The sequence below is a fragment of the Colobus angolensis genome, unplaced genomic scaffold, assembly GCF_000951035.1.
Source record: "Colobus angolensis palliatus isolate OR3802 unplaced genomic scaffold, Cang.pa_1.0 Scaffold158, whole genome shotgun sequence".
NCBI classification, from domain to species: Eukaryota; Metazoa; Chordata; class Mammalia; order Primates; family Cercopithecidae; genus Colobus; species Colobus angolensis.
The window spans coordinates 5664462-5688530 of NW_012114688.1; the positions used below are offsets into that span (position 1 = coordinate 5664462).

Sequence of the window (24069 nt, forward strand, 5' to 3'; positions counted from 1 at the left end):
GCAATGGCACGATCTCAGCTCACTGCAATGTCCGCTTCCTGGTTTCAAGCGATTCTCCTGCCTCAGCCTCCCAAGTAGCTGGGACTATAGGCACCCATCACCACGCCCAGCTAATTTTTGTATTTTTTGGTAGAGATGGGGTTTCACCCATGTTTGCCAGGCTGGTCTTGAACTCCTAACCTCAGGTGATCCACCCGCCTCAGCTGCCCAAAGTGCTGGGATTACAGGCATGAGCCACTGTGCCTGGCCTCATTTTCTTTTTGCTTTGATGATATACATTCTTTACATAATAATCATTCAGTACTAGTACAGAAAACACTTGTATTTCTTAAAAACCTAAAGCATGATTGTGAACCTCAATGATATTTCCCTGAGGGAGCCCACGTGCTTAGCCAGGGTCAGCAAATAAAGTCAGAGTGATGAGTGGAGGTCAAGAGAAAACTCTCAGAGGTCACCCTAAAATCAGCATTTGTGGCTCAGATAACCCTGTTATATTTCAAGGATTATGTCCCTTCCTATCAGGGAATCTTCCCTTGGTCTTGACATTCCTGACCCTTGCTCAGTATCTTTTCCACTGGCTTACACGTGAAGATAGGACACAGGAAGTGAAAACACACACTCTTTCCCCTGTGCCTGGGCTATCTATTCAACACCATGTAATTAATCCTGGGGCGAAGGAAAACACCAGATGTCTTCGCTTCTGTAGTATTTTATTCACAAGACACACACCTTTGAAATAGTGGTTTCTCTCCTTTGCTGGGTATTGTTGCTTATGACCAAGGAATTCTTGTTCTTTTTTTTTTTTTTTTTTTTTTTTTGAGACAGGGTCTTTCTCTGTTCCCCAGGCTGTGGTGCAGTAGCATGGCTTACTGCACCCTCAATCTCCAGGGCTCCAGTGATCCTTCCACCTCAGCCTACAGAACACACCACCATGCCTGGTTGGTTGTTTCAATTTTTATTTTTAGTAGACAAGGTCTCACTGTGTTGCCCAGGCTGGTCTCGAACGCCTGGGCTCAAGCAACCCTCCCACCTTGGCCTCCCAAGGTATTGGGATTACAGGCATGAGCCACCGAGCCTGACCTTGTTACCTATTTCTTATTGGCTTATAATCCAAGTGTGCACATCATTCTTTTCTCCTTAACATGATTACACTGTGGCAGTCCTTTAATGCCAAATTTGATTCAAAGCAGCAAATACTGTTACCAAAAGAGCCACGGTGAGACTTCAACGTGAATTTCTACAAATATGGAATTTCATTTTCTTATTTTTATTTGAGATGCTTTTAGTAGGTCATCATAAATTAACTTAAAAACAAAGATAGCATATTTTGACTAAATACAGAAAAATTTCCTGAAAGAGCATCTTTCAAATTATGTTTCCCTCTACAGATGTGAGTACATGCAACCTGAAAGTTTACAACACTGTCTACTACTTAAGACCACATCCTATCTCAACTAACCAACTAGATTTCCTGATTTAGTTTTGAGAGTGTTTTGTGCTCTATAAGTAATACTGTGTGTAAAACTAGAAAGGAAAATGAGAGTACAGTACTCTCTAGGAACTTTATCTGATATAAATGGCAAATTTGTTTCTGAAAATATTGAAACAACTGCTGTGCAAAACAGAACCTGTTTTGAGGCAGGGTTATTTTTCTTCCTTTTAATAATGAAGAAAATTTTTCTTTTTATTTACATATGTAATTTTATTTGAACTACTATTAATTTTTTTTTTTTTTTTTTTTGAGACATAGTCTCACTCCTGTCACCCAGGCTGGATTACAGTGATCAAGGTTCACCATAACCTTGTCTCTCAGGCTGGTTTCACATTCCTGGCCTCAAGTGATCCTCCCACTTCAGCCTCCCAAAGTACTGGGATTATAGGCATGAATCACTGTGCCTGGCCATATATAATCTTAATATACGATGTGGCGATAAGACTTGGCTTCATCTTCCTACTTCATCACATCTTACTGCCAAAATAATAAACACTACATAATGCAAAATAGACACCTGATTTCAACCATGGGAATGTCTTGGCACACTGCTGGCAATGGAAACATTTCATGGTGAGAAAATTAAGCTGAGGCAAGTGCATTAGTTTTCTAATGCTAAAATAAAATTGACAAGTAGAAGCAAAATAAGGGGGGAAAAAGCAGCAACACCTTCTGCAGCCTTTAAATATTTTTCTCTCTGTTTTACAGAGAGATGCTACCTCATTCACCTTGATTTCGACCCACGAGATCTCGAACGTTCTCTGGAACTGGAACGAGATCTTGACTGCGAACTGGAAGAACTTCTTGAACGGGACCTGGAACAACATGGAAGGATTTTTTTTTCCAGGACCACTTAATTGAGCTTTGTGATATGAACACTGAAAGAAAGATATGTATTAGAGTTCATTTTCATATAAAAAGATAACTATACGAGATATATACTTTCAAAACATAGTATTTTAAATTAGGTAAGATCCAGTAACAAAAGGTAATTAAAAAAAAACTATCACTTTCCAAGCGACTAAATTACCCTAAAGCCACTCAACTAGACAAATAAAACATCAAGTATTATCACTTTATTACAAAAACAATGAATACTTTGTTTACAAGTAACTAGAAGCTACCCAGAATACATCCAAGAAAACAGAATGTTGCAGTTTATACTTAATTTCTCTAAAATGTCTCCATCATTTGCCTTTATAAATCCCCTTTTATTTTTGTTTCTAGTTAGTACAAAGTTTTGAATGTTGGCATGTGTGTATTTCATCCCTATGTTTCTGTTTACTCAATGCTTAGAGAATTAAAGGGAAAAAGTGTAACTCTGTCATTGTTAGGTAATTATATTATTGGAAAATATGACACAACGGGAGACATGGTTCATACAAATTTTAAAACTCACAAAATTCATTAATCTAATTTACAACTATAATTTGTCTTTTATAATAATAACCTGTAGAAAAAGATCACTATATTTTTACCAAAAAATTACTAGCTATAGCCCCACTTTGTTAAGCTTTCAGGCTTTGTAGTGCTCAATTAACATATATCTAATTGTTACACTATTAGCTAATATTTTATTCCTAAATGTGATTAAAATTCATTGCCCATGCTATCACTTAACTGTGATTAAGGTTCTTCAAGAGGACACTGTTAAATTTAAATCACTGCTTTCACTCACCTATAATTTTATTTTTATTGTTAACTATAAAATCAGAGATTATATATTTTACATCAACAAATAAAAGAATATTCAAGTACAACAAATGAGTCCTCTATTTAGTTTACTCCTGGACTTCTCAAAATTATGAACATTAAGTCAACAGAACTAACATGGCTGAATTTGCTCCTTTATTCAGAATACTGGTATCAAAGCAAACTATTTAAACATTGTGTAATAAGCAATGATTTAATGCCTAGAAAATTTCTGTGCTAGCCTTTAACATCTTGAATGAAAATACAGATCTTCCCTTTACTTAATTTCTAAATGTAAGCTATCTCTTTAGATTAATTAAATGTAAGTGTATGTAAAAATTCAATTCAGTTTTTAAGTCTATTTTAGTCAAAAGCATGAGGCTAAAATAAATTAAGGAAGTTTCATGCTAAGACTTCACATTTCTAAAAATACTGGACAACAACTGTATGGCACTAAGCTGAAAAATTGTTTTAAAAGTTGACTTGAATTAAATTTTTAAAATAAAAAGGAAAGTTTATTTTGTCAAGAAAAACAAAATTTGTAAATAAAAAAGTTAGATACTGACATTTTGACTGGTGTTACCCTTGACCTGTACCCGTTTACCTGGACCTAGACCTTGAACTTGAGGGGGAGGATGAGCGTGATGAAGATCGTGAATGTGAAGATCGAGACTTTGAGCGACTTCGTCTATTAGATTTCTTTTTATTACTATCTTCTTCTTCACTGGCATCAAGATTATATTTTGAGAGATCAGCATCATCTTCATCCTCATCCTAACAAAAATTCAATTATAATTAGACATTTAGATATTAGTGTTACCTACCAGGAAAGATAAAACAGTTAAGTGTACTGAGCACCTCCATATACATATATCACAGGTATCTCAGCAAATTCATTCGGAATTCTAAAATTCACCTACTAAACTCATCTCAAATAAACAGACTTGACAGCTTTGTCTCAGGTATTGCACAGACATAAACCTGGAGGTCATACACACTTTTTCTGTCACACATATGCATCACCCAATAATTTTCAAGTCCACCTCCTTAAAAGTCCTTGAATTCACCATTCTTGGTCTTAGAAACTCTGTTTCTTATTCTCTAGCATATTATAATTATAGGAACCTCTTAGCTGGTCTCCTCAAATCTGAAGATCCATTCTGTCTCTCTAATATCTCAATATACTGACAGTCATCACTCTGAAACACAGGCCAGATAAATACATCTCACTTTTTTCTTAAAAACTTTAAAACTGGCTTATTATTTCTTTAGTTGCATTCTAGGACCTCTTATGATCAGGCTCTAAGGTACCCTTAATATGGAATAAAACTTACACTCTGGCCTGACAGAACAAGTATCACCAGACCTGAAGAGTGTGCTGTCCCCTTCATCTCATTCTCCCCTCTGCTCTAATTATACTGGCCTATGTATGATATTTTTGAAGGTTGCTGGCTTATCTCCTATTTAGGGAACCTGTATTTGCTGTTTTCTGCCAAAATATGCTCTCACCTCAGCTCTTATTGCTGGCTCCTTCCTATCAGCTCAAACTTCCCATCAGCTCAAACTTCACCTCCTTAGACATTATCCATCAGCAAAAACCAAAGTTGCTTCTAAACTGTTATCACATCATGTGTCTTCATAAGACTATTGCTATCAAACATTATCTATTTATATCTTTCCTCCTCTAGAACTGAATAAGAGAAAGGTGGTTCTGTTTTGGTCACTACTGTATCTCCAGAACAGTAGTGTTCCAAGTACAAATAGTACTTGGCAGAGTGGAAACCCAAAACCTTTGTGAGAACAAATGAAAACACAGAATATATCTTCACCAAGTGTCTGAGGTTGTCAAAAGCATTCATATTATAGTGTAACTCACATAAGACAAAAGGGAAATAGGACAAGAAAATTGTTCACCTCATCTAATTTGTATTTAGAAAGATCTTCATCCTCATCCTCTTCTTCTCCCTCTGATTCTTTATCTTCAACTTCCTTTAATATAGATGCAGGACCAACTGCTTTCCCTCTGTATTTCTTCTTTTTACGTCCAAACTAGAGAAAAACAATTTCAAAATACTTGTCAGCTGACAATGCATTAAACTTAATACATTTTCTAAAAAATTATTTTTAGATATTTATGATTTCCTGAAAATGATAGTTGCTGAAGACTCAAATTGCACTTACAAAAATAAAATATGTTTAAGTTTTCCTTTGCATTTAAGAAGTTTTTCTAATTTATATTCAATCTGAACACCAACATATAGCTTACCTCATCATATTCACCATCAGATTCTTCTCTTTCTATATATTCAACATTTTCTCTTTCATTAAAACCACCACCATATCCTTAAAAAAGAGGGCACAAATTGTTACCCGATGACAATTGATTTAAATAATAAACACAGCATGCCCAAATCTCCAAACAACAACAAAAATCTAATCAACAATAGCTGCCTACCCATCTAACAAATTACTAGTCTTTAAGAAAGCATATTAGAAATCACCACAGAAAATGAATAGAACTTAGTTGGAACGTCACATGACTATACTTCTAGCTCTTTTCAATTCCAAATTGTCCTACATGACTTATTCAATTCATAGAATGTATTGGTGGAAAACATTTCAAACTTCTGCTACAAAGTTTAAAGGACTTTCCTCTATAGTTTATCATAATTCTTCTGGGAAGAATTCTTCTGGGCTCAGTAACAACCAAGCATTAAATTCCACTGTTTACCAGATGCGAATAGTCTGAAATCTTCTGATACACTAAAATTTTGCTACTTTAAAATGTAGCGGGCCTTATTAGAGCTTGGAAAATTCCTAATTATATAGACAAACACAGTAACACAATAAAGGCCATCTTTTGGCCCTGGTTTAACTGGTATAAACACATAGGTAAAAGTCACATAGGTTCTCTGAAGTAGCCAGTACATTTTGAAATTAAATTATTCTATTAAAAAGTAGTTGAGATTAGCAAACCACTGTTCTTTCATGTCATACCCAATGTATACAATTCATTTGGCAGATCTCTGACATAAGCTTAAAGGAGAGACTGGAATTAAAGAAAATGAGCTAGCTTTAGGAAAAGTGAGCTGACATATTCTGAAAAAGTCTCCCGTTGAAAATTAAAGAGGTACGTGTTGATCAAGAGTAATACAATCTAACTGGTCACATACTCCAGAGCAGTATCAGGACATACGGCCCGTGATTTTCAGACTTAGGGACTCCATTCATCAGCAAAATATTAAACAGATTTATAATAAAAATATTTTATAAAAATTAGGACTTGTAACTTAAAATTTGCCTATCATGAATATTTAAAAAATCTTTTTAAAATTTCACTTTCTGGAAAAAAACCCCCACACTAATACATCTTTTCTTCATTATACTTTGTACTAGTGAAAACTTCAAAATAGTTGGAAGTTAATAAAAATATTTTTAAACATACATGGGATCCAAATGGGAAATAATTTACATAAGAAAAAACTGAAAAAATATGACAAATATGGAAAGCTCAAAAATAAATCATAGTAAGATCAGAAAGTGAACTATAACTCACGTAGTTAATTTTTCAAAAGTATGTAAATAAAATTATTTTAAAAGGCAGCAAAATAGTCTGTTGACAACAAAGACATTAGTAAGGTATGTTGTATGAACCCATACAATATAAATCTAGCTCATTAACTCTTTCCTTGTAAATGGAAAATACACTAGCTCCCTATCGTGAAAAACCTGAAGCATATCATTTTCACTGAATACCTGAGATAGTGGAATCAATGGAATGGTATGTATGTTTCCTTCATTCTACTGATTTAAAGCATTTTAGGTAATGCGTATAAATTGGTTTTATTTCCGCTCTTGCCACACCTCTCCTAATTACTTCTCCACATACAGAAAGAAGAGTGTTTAATCCATTACTCAGGTAACTCATCTTTCACTTCTTAGCTTAAGCACAGCTTTCCTAAAGAGGACTTCATTAATCTTTGGTGCTGTAAGACTATTTTGCTCTCTTAGGTATCCCCAGCACCTTGCACAGTGGCCTATAAATGTCTTCAAGTAATGAATACAGAAAACATAATTCTGGAATCATCTAATGAATTTGAATTTCTTCGGAAAGCTTTAGAAAGTAGCCAAGAATTTCTGTGTAAGTCTTACAATGAATATATTTTCAAATTTGTCTCACAGTATAATATAAAAGCTGAGCAAGGGACAGGAAAGAATCAAACACAGGTTTAAAATTAATGTTTGGATCAGGATTGTGACAATGGAAAAAAAGCGGGAAAGGGGGATGGATATAACATGTACTTCAAAGGAATAACCAAGGCACTAACAGGAAAATTCTGTGATTCTACACTCTGAACAATTAATTCAACTCCTGAGAACTTATTCTAAGGAAATAATCCAAAAGAATAAAAACCGCAATGTGCTAAGATTGTTTTTATGCCATTATCTTTAATTTTTTTTTTTTAAGCTGACCAAAACAAAAATAATCCTAAATCCCGAAACAGAAGTAGTAAATTACTGAACAATTTGATGGAATTACACAGGATAAGGCAGTAATCTTTCAGAGTTAGTGAATCACATTCTCTTTTATTCATATCTGTCTCATGCTTACGAAATGCTCCCTGAATCCTGCACTGCTTTATTATAAATAGCGAAAAGAAAGTGGACAGCAACAGAGTAAGTCATTTCACACCTTCAACTGTTACCAGCAAAGACAAATACTTGTAGTAACGGAAGTGAGAAAGGTTCAAGACACCAGAATGACCGAAAAATGACAACAAGTAAAGAAATGTGAGGAGTTACCAATATAAAATTTGCTTACTTCTCTGTTAAACTATAGTTCTTGTGATAATGAAACTATAAAGGAGTCAGGAAATATTTTTAAACATACATGGGATCTAAATGGGAAATAATTTACATAGGAAATAGGTCAAAAGTTTTTTTAAGTTGTGAAACTGTTAAAAAGATTTTAAGACTTTATTCTAAAAGCAATCAAAATGGGGTTTTTAAAAAAGGGTTTTAAATTTGGAAATAAAAAATATGTAGAAACCAGCTAGGTGGCTATTTTTCCACAAAACATAATAATATCTTTGCCTAAGGTGGTAATGAAAAAGAATTTTTGGGGTATTGGAGATACCAAGAAGGAGCTATCTAGGCTAAGAAGGACATCTAGAATTCCAGCTTATGTAACAAATGTAAGTGAGTGGTACTAATCATGAGAAAGAGATCATTGGAAGAGGGTCAGGTCCCAGGGGTAAAAATCACAAATTCAGTTTGAATATAATGAGTTTGACATTTGCATGGCAATGTTGAATAGGCAGCTGGATATATGGGTCAAAGAAGTCTGAGCTGGAGACATAAACTTGGGTATCAAGGCAAAGTTACTTAAAACTTTGGGCTTGGAAGAAAACACCTAGAAAATAGAGGAAAGAAAGAGGGTCAGGGATGGCTGCGAAGAATCCCAACATCCGTGGCCAAAAGAAGAGAAACCTACAAAGGAGACAGAATAATCAATCAATCCAACGAGGTGGGGGAGGGGTGGTGGTGGAGGTGCCGGTGTACCTTAGATGAGGGAAGGAAAAAACCAGATCCTTGTCAGAAGGCCTTAACTTACCCAATCAGTGGAAAGGCAAAATCACTTCCTAAGAATAAGGTAGGATTTGAGGACTGAAAATGGTGGTGGGGCGGGGGAAGGGGCGGATTGAGGACATTATAATGTTCTCACATATGTGAATATAATTTTTTAAAAAGGGGTGGAGGAGATAAAAGTAGAATTTCTGTTGAAGTCTGGAAGAGCTAGGCGGAAAAGATTCAACAGTGGCCCCCCGATCCCCAGAAACTAAACAGACAATGAAAATGGCCTAAAGTTAGAGAGGCAAAGAAAAAAGGGAAGTAGTTCACCAAGTCTAAATGTGACAGGGTGACTATATATAGAAGGATTCGAATCCTTTGATCATGTGACATGTAAGCAGTTGAATGACAAATCAGATTTTAAGTAAACAGATAATGTGGTTGGGCTAATTGGTGATAATGGATACTGTATGCTATTAGGTAAACATTTTCATTTCACCAGTAACAACACACAAAGCCAGTGATCAGCTATTAATTAGACCAATGATTACCAAACGCCATCCAAAACACCTGCAAATTTTGGAAACCCACCACCAAATAACTTCAACAGGTCTGCACTTTGCAATCTGTATTTTAAAAAGTTTTTCAGATGATCCTAACACATAGTTAAGTTGCAGAATTATTGCCAAAGCTTTAGAAGAACACTTTAAATTGTGTGGCTTTGCCCTTTTAAGTCACAGCAGACTATCAAAAGAATTTAAAAATGATATCATTATATCATTACTAATAAACACGCAAACCAGTGAAAGGGAGAGGAGGAGAATATTTCTAAAAGTACTCTTATGTCCCTCCTTGTTAGGATAAAGGTCCCTAACACTGTTATTTTATAAATTGTGAAACTGTGAAACAACAGATTTGTATGTGTGTATGGGGAGAAAAAATTCCAGTAAGAAACATCCAGAGCAGAATAAACAGAATCCTCACTTACTGTGGCTCTTACTCGAAGGTGATACAATTATTGTTTCAATATTTAGTGCTTTAAAAAAAATCATTTGGTTAAAATGTGGTTGTATCGTACCTGTTCTTTCTTCTAATTTAGCATACTTTGGAGTATTACACATATTACACTCTGATCTTCTGGCCCAATTCACATTGCTGCAACTTTAGAAGTGAAAAACACCAAATTAGTAGGCTATAATATAGATGAATATCAAATTTTTAGATATTTTAGAATTTTAAAATAAAAACTAGGATGAAACCACTATCAACATGTTTATTAAGTGGTAATGTAAACAAAGAAAATGTACAATGGTCTGAAGAGTGAATGCGGATTCCAACAATGGACTGAACCATTTAAGCAGAGAAGCAAAATTTATATAGTATGAAGAATGCCTTTGTAATTTTGAGAAGTAAATGACAAACTATAACCACAGGTCGAGTATCACTAATTCACAAATTCAAAATCCAAAAATGTTCCAAAATCTAACTTTTTGGGAGAGGACATGACACAATAGAAACGCTCACTGGAGCATTTCAGATTTTCAGATTAGGGATGTTGAACCCACAAACATTTCAGATAACTGATACTGAACCTGTATAGATATTCTGATGCCTTATGAAAAAATATAACTTTAAATTAAAGGCTCCACTAATTTCTCAGTCTCTGAATATACCTTAAAGAGTATGGTTATACCCTATAAATAATGTTAATTTACTTTTTTGAGGTATCAGTTCAAGCACTGAATTCCAAAGCATACCAAATCCAGTGACCAAATCTGTTGCTGGAAACTTTTCCAATACAAATTTATAATCTAGAGGATCAGAAGTTTATTTAAGACTCTAGGGTGGGGAATAGTGGCTCATGCCTCACCTGCAATCCCAGCATTTTGGGAGGCCAAGGCAGGCAGAATGCTTGAGCTCAGGAGTTCAAGCATCCTGGGCAACATGGTAAAACCCTGTCTCTACCAAAAACATTAAAAAATGAGCCAGGCATAGTGGTGCAGGCTTGTGGTCCCAGCTACTAAGGAGGCTGAGGTGAGAAGATTGCTTGAGCCTGGGAGGTACAGGTTACAGTGAGCTGAGATCGCCCCACTGCACTCCAGCTTGGGTGACTGAGTGGGACCTCGTCTCAAAAAACAAAAAACAAAAAACAAAAAATACAAACAAACAAAAAGAGAAATTTATTTAATACTTTTTTGGTTTACTCCTCTTTCATACACATAGGATTCATCTGCACAAAGAAAAGATGGAAGTTGGAAAAATCAATAAAGAATTAAATCTAAGCCTGAAAATAAAAATCATTAAGAAACCTACCTATAATTAGACACAATTACTTATGGCGCACAACTTATGAATCTAACATTATTTTGTAAATAGGCAAAATGAGTTTCATGGTGTATTTCACACTAACTATACAGTCTAAAAATTGGGGGGATTTTTCAATAATAGGAAGAAGTAGGCCTTAGTACTTTTAAGTACCGCCACCCTCCAATTGGTTTTTAGCTCACCATAAGCATTTGTTTACTGGTATACAAAATCCATCACAGTGACAACTATTATCATTAAAAAATGCAGAGAATAATTTAAAATTTCTTTATACTATACTTGAAGGTGAGACTGAATAACAATACGTTGGATTTAAAAGATTACCCTGGCTTGTCAATGTGGTTAATAAGAGCTGTAATATAAACAAGTAGTGGCCAGATCTATTATTTTGGAAGAAAGAGCAGACAATAATTTAAAAAACATACGTTTTACATTGCCAGTCATTAGCACTAAACAGGCCTCGGCTCTTTTCTGCAAGTGTCTTTCCTATTTCAGTGCCCCCAGCTTTCATCATCTTGGCCTCAGTTGTTTTCTCTGAAAACAGAAAAATCATGCAATATGAACCTGGAGAAATAAATAAATGATATATATACAGTATAAATAGAATCTTCTTTAAATACTTACCCCGACCACATCGATTACAGCTGGTTCTTCTAGCAAAGTTTACATTTCCACATCTGAAAACGGAATAAAAAGCATTTATAAAAATTTAAATTTGTAAAATTTTACATTTTAACTTGTCCTCACTACATATCTGGAATTCATAACTTCTAATACATCTTAATCATGTTAATGTCAATGCTACCAACAAAAACCTCCTCACAATTTACTGGGGGAAAAACATTAGACTGGAATCACAAATTCAAAATAAGATATCCCAATCTTCCATTTACCAGTGATGTGATTTTGGTTAAGTTACTTAGGATCTCTGCCTCAAGTTCTCACATTAGCAGATATCATTAGTTATAATCCCTTTACAAAGTTAGAAGTGACAGTTAACTCCACTTCAGTAATTACTTATAAGGTACCAGGGAGTTTTAAACCCTAGGGGTAGACCAATGAGGAAAAAACTTATAAATCAAGGAGGGCTTCATGGATCTTAATGAAATTATATTTTTACAGGTAGTAGGTAGGATGGTAAGGAATCAAAGATAGGTTGTACTAACTAAAAATACAAAAAGGTTCAATAATTTTAAGAAAACTGAGTTTTACAGGGCAAAACTCAGTTCTCTGAGACTTAGCTGGAAAAAAAATGACACAATCACCAAAACCAATAATCTCAACACATGTAGTACAGTATGACTTTATGTTTATACTCAACAAACTCAAACCTAAAGAATTACTGGTTCACTCACATGACCTTAGAAGTACATGTGTATATTGGTAAAAGTATGTTAAATGCTCTGAATGACATGTAATGCTTAAATTTTAAAAAGCTGATTTTTAAGGCATTATACTAGAATACAATACAGATGTGAAGTATGGGATTACACTAAAGTGAAACACTCTAAATAATATTTAGACTAAGTTTTTCCCCTAAAAATATTCCTTTTAACTCCATTAAGCATGGAAAATATACTCTGAAAATTTCTCCTGTATTTACACATATTGTACAAGCAACTTTCTATTCATGTATTTGTAAATGAGTTGAAATGCACTCTCCTTGAGAGTCCTACCTCAAATATTTGGGTGTGCTGTCATTAAAGACATTGACAAAAGCACATTATTTTACAGGTAACAACAAAGTCAGAAGTTGTTCTAAATCTTTTGAACGTTTTCAGTAACGTCTTACCACTCAGAGCAATACTATCGATAATATATAACTTTGGTTCTATTCAATATCATTTGTTAGGCTTGAACTACTCCTTCAGGTGATCTTAATATCAAATTACTATCAACAGCTACCCATTAGAATTTGCTACACGTCACTGTCTACACACCTTATCCATGTTGTTTCATGTTTTCATAAAAAAGTAATTCTATTCCTTTTTTAGCAGTTAAATAAGTAATAGAATTTTAACTAAACCAAGGTTTGTTCCAAAGTTTTTGCTCTTTACAATCAAAACCTCTTTATTTGTGGCCAACTTAGGTACAATAAATAAAAGGCTTTTATATGAACATGTGTTGTACATTAAATTATTTTCCATGTTATTTCCGAATAGATACATCTACTTGTGCACCCTTCAAAAAAATCTGATTAACAATTTAGTAGAGTACATTGGCATGGGCAACAATGTCAAAAAGCAGAGCCACTAACACACGTGCTTCTCTGCTGCAGGCATCTTAAGGGCTGAGTAGGCAAAAACACAGGCCTCTTCCCTCCTTTTCGGCTCTAAGGAGGCGAAATGCCCAATTCTTGTGGAGAAAAGATCCACAAAGAAAATGTCAGAATTTCCCAAATCAAAGAGGTTAGAGTTTGGGGAAAAGAGAAAAATAGTACGGAGGAAAAGTTTGAGTAAAAATACAAAACAAGGTAAACTGTAAGAGGCAAAAGGACGAGTGCGAGGAAGCAGTATTTTCCGTGAACAAGAATAAAGTTCTGCAGGGAAAAGTCACGTGGGGGAGATCTAACACCAAGCTGGCCTGACCGGAGAGATTTCCTATCGCTGAAACCTGGCCGGGGCGGGGGTGGGGCGTGGGGCTAAAAGGTAGGCCATCTCGCACTCTAAAAAGAGGGGCTACCTTGGAGAGGTAATGTCGACGAAACGCTGAAGACATATCTAGAACAAAGACGCCGGAAAGACCTCTCTCGTGCGGAGATTGGGAGCCGTATTCCCGCCCGGGAACTGGCGGTTCGCCGCCTCAACCCGTCTTGAGGCACAGGAAATCATAGAAAAGGAAAATGCCGAACAGACCTGGGAAAGCTTCCACTAATAAACTCCGCCCCAATTCAGGACCCTTCTTGAACTCACTTTTTGTCAGGGCAAATCCAGTCCCCGTCACTGACTCGGAAATTCTTGGTCGACATCTTGAACGCCACCAGCACAGCCACCCGCAGCTATGTCTTCACAGGAGGAAAGCGGACCGGGGACTTTCGGCAACTCGGGGCTGTCCCCACATTGCCTGACTCGCGCCTACTACTGCGTCAGGGTTTGATAATGAGGGAACTGACCAGGAATTCAGATTATACGTTGTTGTCCAGACTAAGATGCCTGTGCTACTGTTTCTTAGATGAAAAAGTTAAAATACAAATATCTTTTCTAGGACTAAACTAACAGGCGTCATAAGGACAACCCAGATAGGAGGCCTTCGTGGCACTAGAAGCCTCGGAGAGCCCCCTACAGGTGGGAGGACCCAAGAGTAAAGTACTTCCGCTTTCATAGGTGGAGCTGGAAAGGTGGAGGCGGAAGTGACTGATCGATTCAGGGGCCTGGGGTTCCTTTAGGGCAAGAGGCAGCTCGGGCTCTTCAAATTTTTAGGGAAATTATTTTAATAAGGCATAAAAATTCCGTTACTTCATACACGTGGGATGTCGTTAAGAAACCTATTTTTTATATATACATAAATAGGTGTAACAGATAAGTAAACAATTTATACATGGGAACCAACTGGTAATTTTAAAACTGAGATATTGCCAACATTGTTTAAATTACCAGTGTCTTTTCCTGATACCATCCCATTACTTTCTTCCACAGGTAACACGTTCCCATATTTGGGATTTATTCTTTTCTTTTTAAAAATTTAATTTGTGTACACTGTTAGTCCGAACTGCACCATTTTTGTAAGCCCCCTGCCATTTTGCAGACCTTAGTCAAAGTGAAACATTCCACGGGGTTTGGGCCGTGAGAAACAGGCTGCCTCTTATATTCTGCTAGGAGAAAGTACCACATTCCACCAGAAAAAGGGCCAGAGCCACCTCATCCTGGGAACACCTTATCAACATTTTCCCAGGAAGCAGGCCATGGTACCGCAGACCACTGCCACCCAGGCCTATAAATTACCCCAGCCTGTAAGGAGCTATGGGCACTGGCATTAAGCTGATCTCCCACCTCTGTAGGTCTTATGCTGGACAAAAATTCTGTATTTGCTGTTAAGCAGCCCTCTCTTTCTTTAACCCTCGACTTCCGTTCAAAATCTAATATACATGTATGTTCAATTTGATGAGCTATATAAGTATAGTTGATTATGTACTCTTTTTTTGTTCATGCAATATTATGCCTCTAAATTAATCCTAGGTAGTTGCATGTAGAAGCATATAGGTGTAGTTCTTTTATTTTCACTGTTGTATACTGATACTATTCCATTTTGCGACAGTTTATTCCTTCTGTTTCTCAGGCTTGGTATTACAAACAACACCAGTGTGAGCATTCTTATGCATAGATTCTGGTATACAAATGCAATAAGTTTTTTTAGAATACAGCATATACAGTCATCCTTCCCAATTGCTTATCAATGGTAGCCTGGATAAATAAATTGTCATGTATTTACACAGTTGGAATGCTCTATACAGTAACAAGAATAACAAATTACAATCAGATTATTGACTAGTATTTATTTCACTCACAAACACAGTCTTGAATTGAAAAAAGCCAGACACAAAATGGCATATCCTATATAACTCCATTTACATGAAGTTCAAAAGCAGCAAAACTAATCTTGGATAGTGATCACCGTTGAGAGTAGAGAGGAGATGGTGACTTGATGGGGTCAATAGGAATAATAGATGCCAGAGCTGGTAGATGACATGCAGTTAATGCAACAACAGTTAATCAACTATACTAACTGTAATTAGCAAAATTTTTCTGGGAGAATTATTTGTCAAGAGAAAAATCCTCTATAGTAAGTCTAGGATAACAATGAACAAAATTTGTGAATACATCTGATAATGACCAGAAGAGGTTATTTGTGTTCAAGGACTATAGCCGATTTTTCAAAGATAAATATTCCTACAAAAGAAATTTATTTCAGCTATCCTAATTTGAAAGAAAAATTCTACCCATTTTCTTTGTTCTTACTATATGCTCACCAAACAGTCCTCTGATAATTTGTCTTCTCTCCTGAGCACACTTAACCTACCATGGTGAAATTCCCAGAGTGAATTTTTCCACACAATTTGTTCATCTGGATTAAGCTCTCTTTATATATTAAGAAATTGGCATTCTGAAATGCATATCAGTTGTTTATTTGTCCTCTTAATATGTTGGTCCCCAGGAGATTAGCTCTGGTGGAAATGGTAAAGTTGAGTTTCTGAATCTACAAAGCTAAGAATCTGGCTGTAAATATTGCGTCAGTGCTCACTCTGCTTGCAAGGAACAAAAATAAAAATAAAATGACTTAAACTACAAAAAGGGGGAGCATATTATAAAGAGAAGGTGGTGTTTGATGGAATGCTAGAGCAGGAGTACAGTTTCAGAAAGATCCTAAAAGAAGCTATCCTCTATTCAATCAGCACCCTTTCTCTGTCTCTTTGCTGAATTCGTTCTGCATACACAGTATTCTTTCCTCAGACTAGCTTTTCTGTTACTTAGTTCAGAAGACTGAAAAAAAAAAAAAAGCAATACTGCCCTTAGACCTGGGTAACCAGGGCTCCTAACCTGGTCCTGCACCTGGCCTTCCTTGAGATGCCCTAATTCCCCTGGGGTGTCTTGGACCATTCAGCAGGATGGAGCCAAAATGTAGTACTATGTAGGTCCTGGGCAATGGAAGTCCTGAGATGTTCTATTGCTTTTGGTGGCGGGGACCAGCCAAGTCAGCAGGACCTGTTGGGTGGGACACCCTAAGCCTAGATAAAATGTTATTGGCTTCTTTGTTTCTTCCCTTCAAGCCCTCCTGACCATATGACCCTCTTACCATACTCAGGGTCCCACCAGTGCTCCAGGATCTCTGGGACTAGCACCTGTAGGGTGGCTTAGGGCTGGATGGCCCTGCCAGTTGCTGGAGAGCGACTTGGAGAGCCAAAGCTTCCATTGACTGGGGCATTATTTTCTTCATGGCATTATTTCTTTCATCGCACAAGTTTGGGCCACCAGAATGATGCTTTTTCAGTGGTTCAAGAGTGATTTTCACTAATATCAGACACAGGATGAGTTCAGTGCTCTGGGCCACCACTGTCCGCCATGCATCCTTGGTCTGGAGCTGACTGTGTGAGCCAGTATGTGGGCTCTTCCCTGACTGCTCAGACCAAGGAGCTGCCTCTAGTGGAGAGCACTTGAAAATGGTATGTGTGTCTGGAGACATCCTTTATCCTGGGGTCTCCAGTCCTCACCCTGCTGCTGACAATTAGGGCAGTCACATCACCCCTTTGCAAGCTCCATGTCACATATCAGACATGACTTATCATGGCAATGCTTGCTTCCTTTGAGGGCTTTTGAGACTGTAGCAACACAAAGCCAATGGGCCATTTCAATCAATGTCCTTTCTTACCTCTAATCAACATGGTAACCTCCTGTTCTGAGTTGGTCATAAGCCTTGTTGAACAAGGGATGAACATTGGTTGCTCAAATGAGATGACTCTTTTCATCTATCCAGGGTCCCTCATCTATCTTCACCACTGATAACTATACATGGAAGGCAGGGCTGCAGCCAACCTTAAAAGGATCACACTCTAGGGATGTAGTGATTAAGATCTAGACAATTCAAGAGAGGACATGGTTGAGAGATGTGCTATTCTACGTTAGTGCAATAAGTTCTATAAATAAATGCTATTAATAAATTCCAAACAATAAATTAATGACCACAATATGAATAATTGTTTGCATTTTCCTGCATTCTCTGTGTAAGACCTGTATTTGTGGTCATCATCAACAAAGTACACTAACAACATTTGAATCATTAGAATCTAGTGTTCACAGGCAGTACAATGGATGTTGAAGCAATATGAGTAATGCTGTAATCAGCATTAAATAAATGGTATTATGGAACTGCAGAGGCAAGATGATCTATACGGTTCCAATTATAATAGGATCCAAGGAGCTATGGCATTGTGAATGATAATAGTGTTACTACCTTTTCCTTGCAGTGGTAAATATGAAATTAAACAGGAATGGTTTCTTTAGTAATAATTAATACAAATAGGTGAAATTTTATGTTCACTGATTGGACAATAAGCAGCTATGTTAGTAGCTTTTCCTTGCCTTGACTCTTTAACAGCAAATCACTCCATCTCACATGAGTCCATGACTTTTAGAATTATTTTTGTAATTAGATGAGTGCTATAGATAAATTCTCTCTCTCCTTGAATATTTCCTCAAGGCTTTTAATATCTATAGGCAACCCTGGACAGAAGACAGTGCTGCTAAAGTGTTCAAGTTTCTATTTCTTCCATTCAAGAAATTCCCACCTGGAGCCTTTTAGCCCCATCTTCAAATTTCCAGACAGACTCTAGGTGCTCTGGCTTGAGTCAAGTGTGCATCTCTGTCCAATCAGCTATGCCAGTTTTTCAGGAGCATGGTGTAATGTATAGGCCTGACTGCTAGGAGGCCCTCCTGTGGGAAAAGGGGAGTAAAGGGTAGTGCGCAGAGAAAAGAAAAAGCAGTTGGTTCTTGTATTGGTTTTCTAGTGCCACGTAACAAGTTACCACAACCTTAGAAGCTTAAAGTAACATGTATTTGTTATCTCTGTTTCTGTGAATGAGAAGTCTGGGCATAGCTTAATTGGATTCTCTGCTTAGAGTCTCACTAGGCAGAAATCAGGGTGCCAAGTGGAGCTGCAATTTCATCTGAAGCTCGGGATTATCTTTTAGGCATATTCAGTTGTCAGTGGAATTTACTTCCCTGCAACTTTATGTCTGAGGTCCCTATTTTCTTGCGAGATGTTGGCCAGGAGTTTCTCTCAGCTTCTAGAGACTGCCCTCAGGTCCTAATCACATGGCATCTCACAACGGAGTTTACTTCTCCAAAGCCAGCAGGAGAATTTCTCTCCAGTTGACTGCTCCTGCTGCCACTACCATTACTCTATCCACCACTACTATAACTAATACTCCTATAGAGTCTTGTATAATATAATGTAATCAGAGGAGAGATGGTTCCATCCCCGTTGCCATCTAACATAAACTAATCAAAGGAGTGCCATCTCATTGTATTCACAGATCCTGCCCACACTCACAGAGAGGGTATAATACAGGGCATGTACACCAGGACACAGAAATCTTGGAAGCCATCTTGAAATTCTGCCAACCATGGCTTCTGAATAGGCAAATACTCCAAAAGGCCACTACAGTTGTTGCTTTCTCAAAGCGTTGAGACATCCTTCTTAAACTGATGGTCCACCTTTTTCTCTTTAACTTTCTTTTAAGAATGACATAGTTTATGGGATGTGTGTGAATATTCATGAACATTCAAGTCTCACATACCCCATATACATCTGTAAGAATATTTTGTCACACAGATTTCTTTCAACAATTTAAAATAAATGTGCTGAAAGAAATGACAAGAAATTATTAAACCTTGTTTACTTAGTACATGTTATGATTTGACATTCTTAGAAATTCACTACATTAAAAAATGTGAATACATGCGTGCACACACACGCGCACACACACTACAACTCTCCTACAACTTAAATGCTCTTTTCATTCCGTAGAAATCATTAATAGGAAACTTTTGCCAGCTGGTGTTTCAGAGTCCTTTATAAATTAATTATAGTATTTACCAGCCATGTGGGAGTGGAGAAGTCTAATTAGGTCAAGGAGGCTGGCCCTGCTGGAGACTGAGGGCAAAAGCATAAATACGGTGTCAGTCACAAATCTACTGCAGTTCTTTCTTGAGCACATACGTTTAAATAAAAAACTGGAACAATACACAGACTACCTACAAACTTATGAGAAAAATCATATCACAATTAGAATAAAAGCAGGTTGAAGTTTGCCATCTATATCTATCTATAGCAAAAGTAAAACGTTTTTACTGACAAAAGGATTTCACAGGTGTTCCATGCCACAGCGGGTATGGCATGTTCAATGCTGACAACACACTCATTTATTTATTTGTCCATTCATTCATTCGCTTACCCACTCAACAGGTACAGGACTAGATATTGCAGCTATAAAGAAGATTATGTCACAGTCTCTTTCTTTAAGGAACACACAGAGTGTTGGTGCATATGGATGTGTAAATAGTGAGAAAACTGTGTTGTAAGTATAGTATAGGTATAATCAGAGGATATTATGGGTGTTCCCAGGAAGAATGACTCCCTCAGTTCATGGGTGGGGAAGGGAAATGTAATTAGGGTACTTCATCACAAGTAACAGAAACCAAAGCTGGTTAAAGTTTACCTTAAAGGGCTGGGACAAGAGTGAGGCAAACAATTCACATAGGGCATGAAACTTAAGGAGGCAGTCTTAGGTGCTGAGCCTGGAAGTATCACTTGAGAACGAGCGCCTCCTTAAATGTTGAACCCTAGGCATCTGGCTCACCCTAATCCCGACCCTGTTATTCCTTCAGTCTTAACTTCTTCAAAAGCTTCTCATCTCCCACAGTGAAAAACAGTTGAAAAACTGTTTACATCCTAGTGTAAATAACTAAAAACAGTTTAAAGTGTACATTCTTTTTGTTTGTTTGTTTTTGAGATGGAGTCTGGCTTTGTCACCCACGCTGGAGTGCAATAGCATGATCTCGGGTCACTGCAACCTTCACCATCTCCTGCCTCAGCCTCCAGAGTAGCTGTGGTTATAGGCATGCACCGCTACACCTGGCTAATTTTTGTATTTTTAGTAGAGATGGGGTTTCACCATGTTGGCCAAGCTTGTCTTGCCTGATCTCAAGCGATGCACCCATCTTGGCCTCCCAAAGTGCTGGGATTACAGGCGTGAGCCACTGCACCTGGCCTAAAGTTCACATTCTTATAAAGGGATTTTCAGTTAAATCAAGTCTTAAACCTTAAATGAAAATCTCAAGTGTTTACAGGGTTCAGACAGTAACATAAATGAATGAAGCAGGCCTGTGTAAAATACTAGGGAATGAGAGAGAATGTGACAAGTTGTTCAAAGCCTTTCAAACTCAACCTAAACATAAACACTGTCTTGGCCAAAAAAAAAAAAAAAAAAGGTTCTTCTGGATTATCAGGTCAGTAAGATAGTTGTCTATGTGCCCTGACTGTTAAAAAAATTCATTTGCTATGTTAGAACTTTAGATTTCTGTAAGAAAATGGATATGAGGACATAAGCCTAGATGGAAAACCCTTGGGATATTCTTTCTCCTCTTAAGGGTTCATTGCCAGGTCTTATTCAGCATTCTTTTGGATTGCTTTCCTACAGACTCCAAGATTTGGCATAGTTGTTTCCATTCTTTGCTGTCACTATTTGTTCTTTTGCTGTAATCTATGAGTTACAGAACATAACTGAAGAGTTTTTCACAGTTAGAAACTAGAGAGAAACAGACAAAGTTAAGGAACAGGAAAGTTATAGCGTCATTAGAACTCTTAAAAGTCTCTTGTCTGGCCGGGCACGGTGGCTCAAGCCTGTAATCCCAGCACTTTGGGAGGCCGAGACGGGCGGATCACGAGGTCAGGAGATTGAGACCATCCTGGCTAACACGGTGAAACCCCGTCTCTACTAAAAAAACTACAAAAAACTAGCCGGGCGAGGTGGCGGCGCCTGCAGTCCCAGCTACCTGGGGGGCTGAGGCAGGAGAATGGCGTGAACCCGGGAGACGGAGCTTGCAGTGAGCTGAGATCCGGCCACAGCGCTCCAGCCTGGGTGACAGAGCGAGATTCCATCTCAATAAAAAAAAAAAAAAAGTCTCTTGTCTGGACAGGAGCAGTATGATAAACAAGAGCACTCGCAGTTTATATCTACCCAACGTGCTTTTCTATCACCATCTCATGGTCCAGGTGCTTCTGGGGGCCCTGTCAATCATGGTTCTTCCTTTACCCCCGAGCACAGTTTGAGATTCTTGTCTCTAGATGTTCAGTCAGAATGTCCAGTCACCTGATGCAGGGGAAGGAATAAAGCAGCTAGCCCTGTGAACCATTCACTTCTTTTCCTATAGGGGTACCACTAGGGAAAGGAAAGGAAGGCAGGTAATCTGTTCTAATCTCCTTTCTAAACACTTTAATAAATAGAATAGTGATTTTAGACAGAAGGGGATCTTTCTACAGAAAGCCCTTAGCAGGATCTCCCTGGATAAGGATTACTTCTAGTAAATAAACCTGGAATCTATTGATTTATGGGGACATGAATGGCTTCTCTGGAGAATGTCATGTAATGGAATGTCATTTTATAACATTTTGAGGTATAAAATGCAGATGTATTATAAATTACATGCTTCTACTCTGTGAGGTAATAATCAGCAAAACTATAGAGACCTAGTCAATCATTCTGGGTCAGTGGATAGGAAGCATCTGGCAAAGTCACACAGAATGTCCCAGACTTTCTCTGCTCTGTCTTTGTCTCTCGATTGCCTGTACTCCTGAAATTATTAGGAAAGCTTGATGCTATTTCTAATTTTTGTGAGTCCTTTTTGATCATCAAATTCTGTGTATTAGCTCACCTAATCAAGTGATTGGCTGAAAAATGAATATATGAACCAGGCAAGGCCAATCAGAATATTCTTGCGGATTCATTTAGGATTATTGGAAAAGAGAAGTTTTTTCTTCATTAGAGTTGCTAACCCAGTATATGTGAATGTGAGACCCACTCTATAGAGAGAGTTTACCCACAAAAGGAAGTCAAGTAGATACAATAAGAGCTGACAGATGGAGAGAATTAAAGAGGGGGACGTGTTGGCGAGGGACAAAAGTGAACTTTGAATATAGCATTTGGATCCCTGAATATAGCTCTGTCAAGGCATGTCTATCTCTTGGACTTCCCAGTCACCTAAGTCATGTCAGCACACTTTCTTTTGGCTTAAGCTACATTGCACTGGGTTTCTGTCACCTGCAACTAAAAATTCTGATTAATATGATAGTTTGAATTTGGCATGAGCCAGACTGGGAGGACCTGGGAACTCAGGACCAGGCAAACCCACTAGGTAGGAGTAGTACTGAAAGAAGAATATCAGATGTGAAACAGGGAAAACATATATCATGAAGCTATTTTGAACTTCCACCTGTGATTCAGACATAAATGTCAACGGAATTTTAAATAAAATTGCAACTATTATAACAATTTTAAGCACCTTATTTTATATATTTATGAAAGAATGTTCTTCTGCCTTTTTATTCTTTTGCTAGTTTTACCCTGTGTATGACCTCTCTTGGAGTCATGAAGCCAGGTAACATAAAGTATTTTCGGATTTAGAAAGCAAAACTTCTTTTTAGCAATTATCCCTTTATGTTGCAATTTCCTATTTGTTTTTATGTATCTCCAATTCTTTACAGAATAAAATAAACCTTATTTTCACTACCCAGGCACCTCGAACAAGGTTAGTGCTCAATGTTTGTAAGATAAATGAAGAGAGAAATTTTATTTTTACCGTTATTGAAACTATGCATAAGCCTGACCAATGTGAAACTGTACGGGCTTGATTCTTTCTCACTCTTTACCAAATGTGCATAATTATTTTACTTGGTATGCAACAAAATGTTTGATTGTGATGAATGCTACTATAGTTAAGGCATGTTGCAAACATTTGCTGCAATAAACAAGGAATGACTATTCTAAATTGTTTCAAAGTCTACAGTAGTGGATAAAATCATGGGTCTTTGGAACTAGATTTCTTGCACTGCTTCCTGATAGCCTTGCGACTTTGATCAAGGTGCTACCTTTCTTTTTCCTCACCTGTATAGTAGTAGTAACAATACATCATATTGTTGTCAGTATTAAATATGTACTATGTTTAAAACTCTTCACATGAAGAATATCTGGCACATGATATGTGTAATGTGTTTACCGTGATTATTCTTATTCTTGTTATTCTCCAAACCTCAGTTTTATCAAAGTAAAATGGGGATACATATATGTGGTATTTCTAATGGATAATGCATATAAAATGCCTGACACTAAATACACAATTACTAATTTTCAGAAACAAACAATAATATAGCCCATTTAATACTGAAGTATAAACACACACACACACACATTCATAAACAGCATAATGTTGAAGTTGACA

The 24069-nt window shown here is 37.1% G+C and overlaps 1 protein-coding gene and 1 long non-coding RNA gene across 3 annotated transcripts in view; one reads left to right on the plus strand and one right to left on the minus strand.

Annotated features, from left to right (window-relative positions):
- The window catches only part of ZRANB2 (zinc finger, RAN-binding domain containing 2), an 18980-nt gene extending 4630 nt beyond the window's left edge, over positions 1 to 14350 (minus strand). For both annotated transcript variants that reach the window (XM_011936906.1, XM_011936907.1), the window contains exons 1-8: positions 13993 to 14350; positions 11705 to 11757; positions 11506 to 11614; positions 9834 to 9916; positions 5451 to 5527; positions 5099 to 5233; positions 3789 to 3958; positions 2221 to 2307 (exon numbers count right to left, since the gene is read on the minus strand). In XM_011936906.1, coding sequence (XP_011792296.1) covers positions 2221 to 2307; positions 3789 to 3958; positions 5099 to 5233; positions 5451 to 5527; positions 9834 to 9916; positions 11506 to 11614; positions 11705 to 11757; positions 13993 to 14048 — 770 coding nt within the window. In that variant the 5' untranslated portion in view covers positions 14049 to 14350. The remainder of the gene's footprint in view (positions 1 to 2220; positions 2308 to 3788; positions 3959 to 5098; positions 5234 to 5450; positions 5528 to 9833; positions 9917 to 11505; positions 11615 to 11704; positions 11758 to 13992) is intronic.
- A 26-nt stretch (positions 14351 to 14376) lies between these two features.
- Positions 14377 to 24069, plus strand: part of LOC105508106 — a 155540-nt gene continuing 145847 nt past the window's right edge. Inside the window, exons 1-2 of the long non-coding RNA XR_001001206.1 lie at positions 14377 to 14466; positions 23189 to 23229. This is a non-coding gene — a long non-coding RNA (uncharacterized LOC105508106). The remainder of the gene's footprint in view (positions 14467 to 23188; positions 23230 to 24069) is intronic.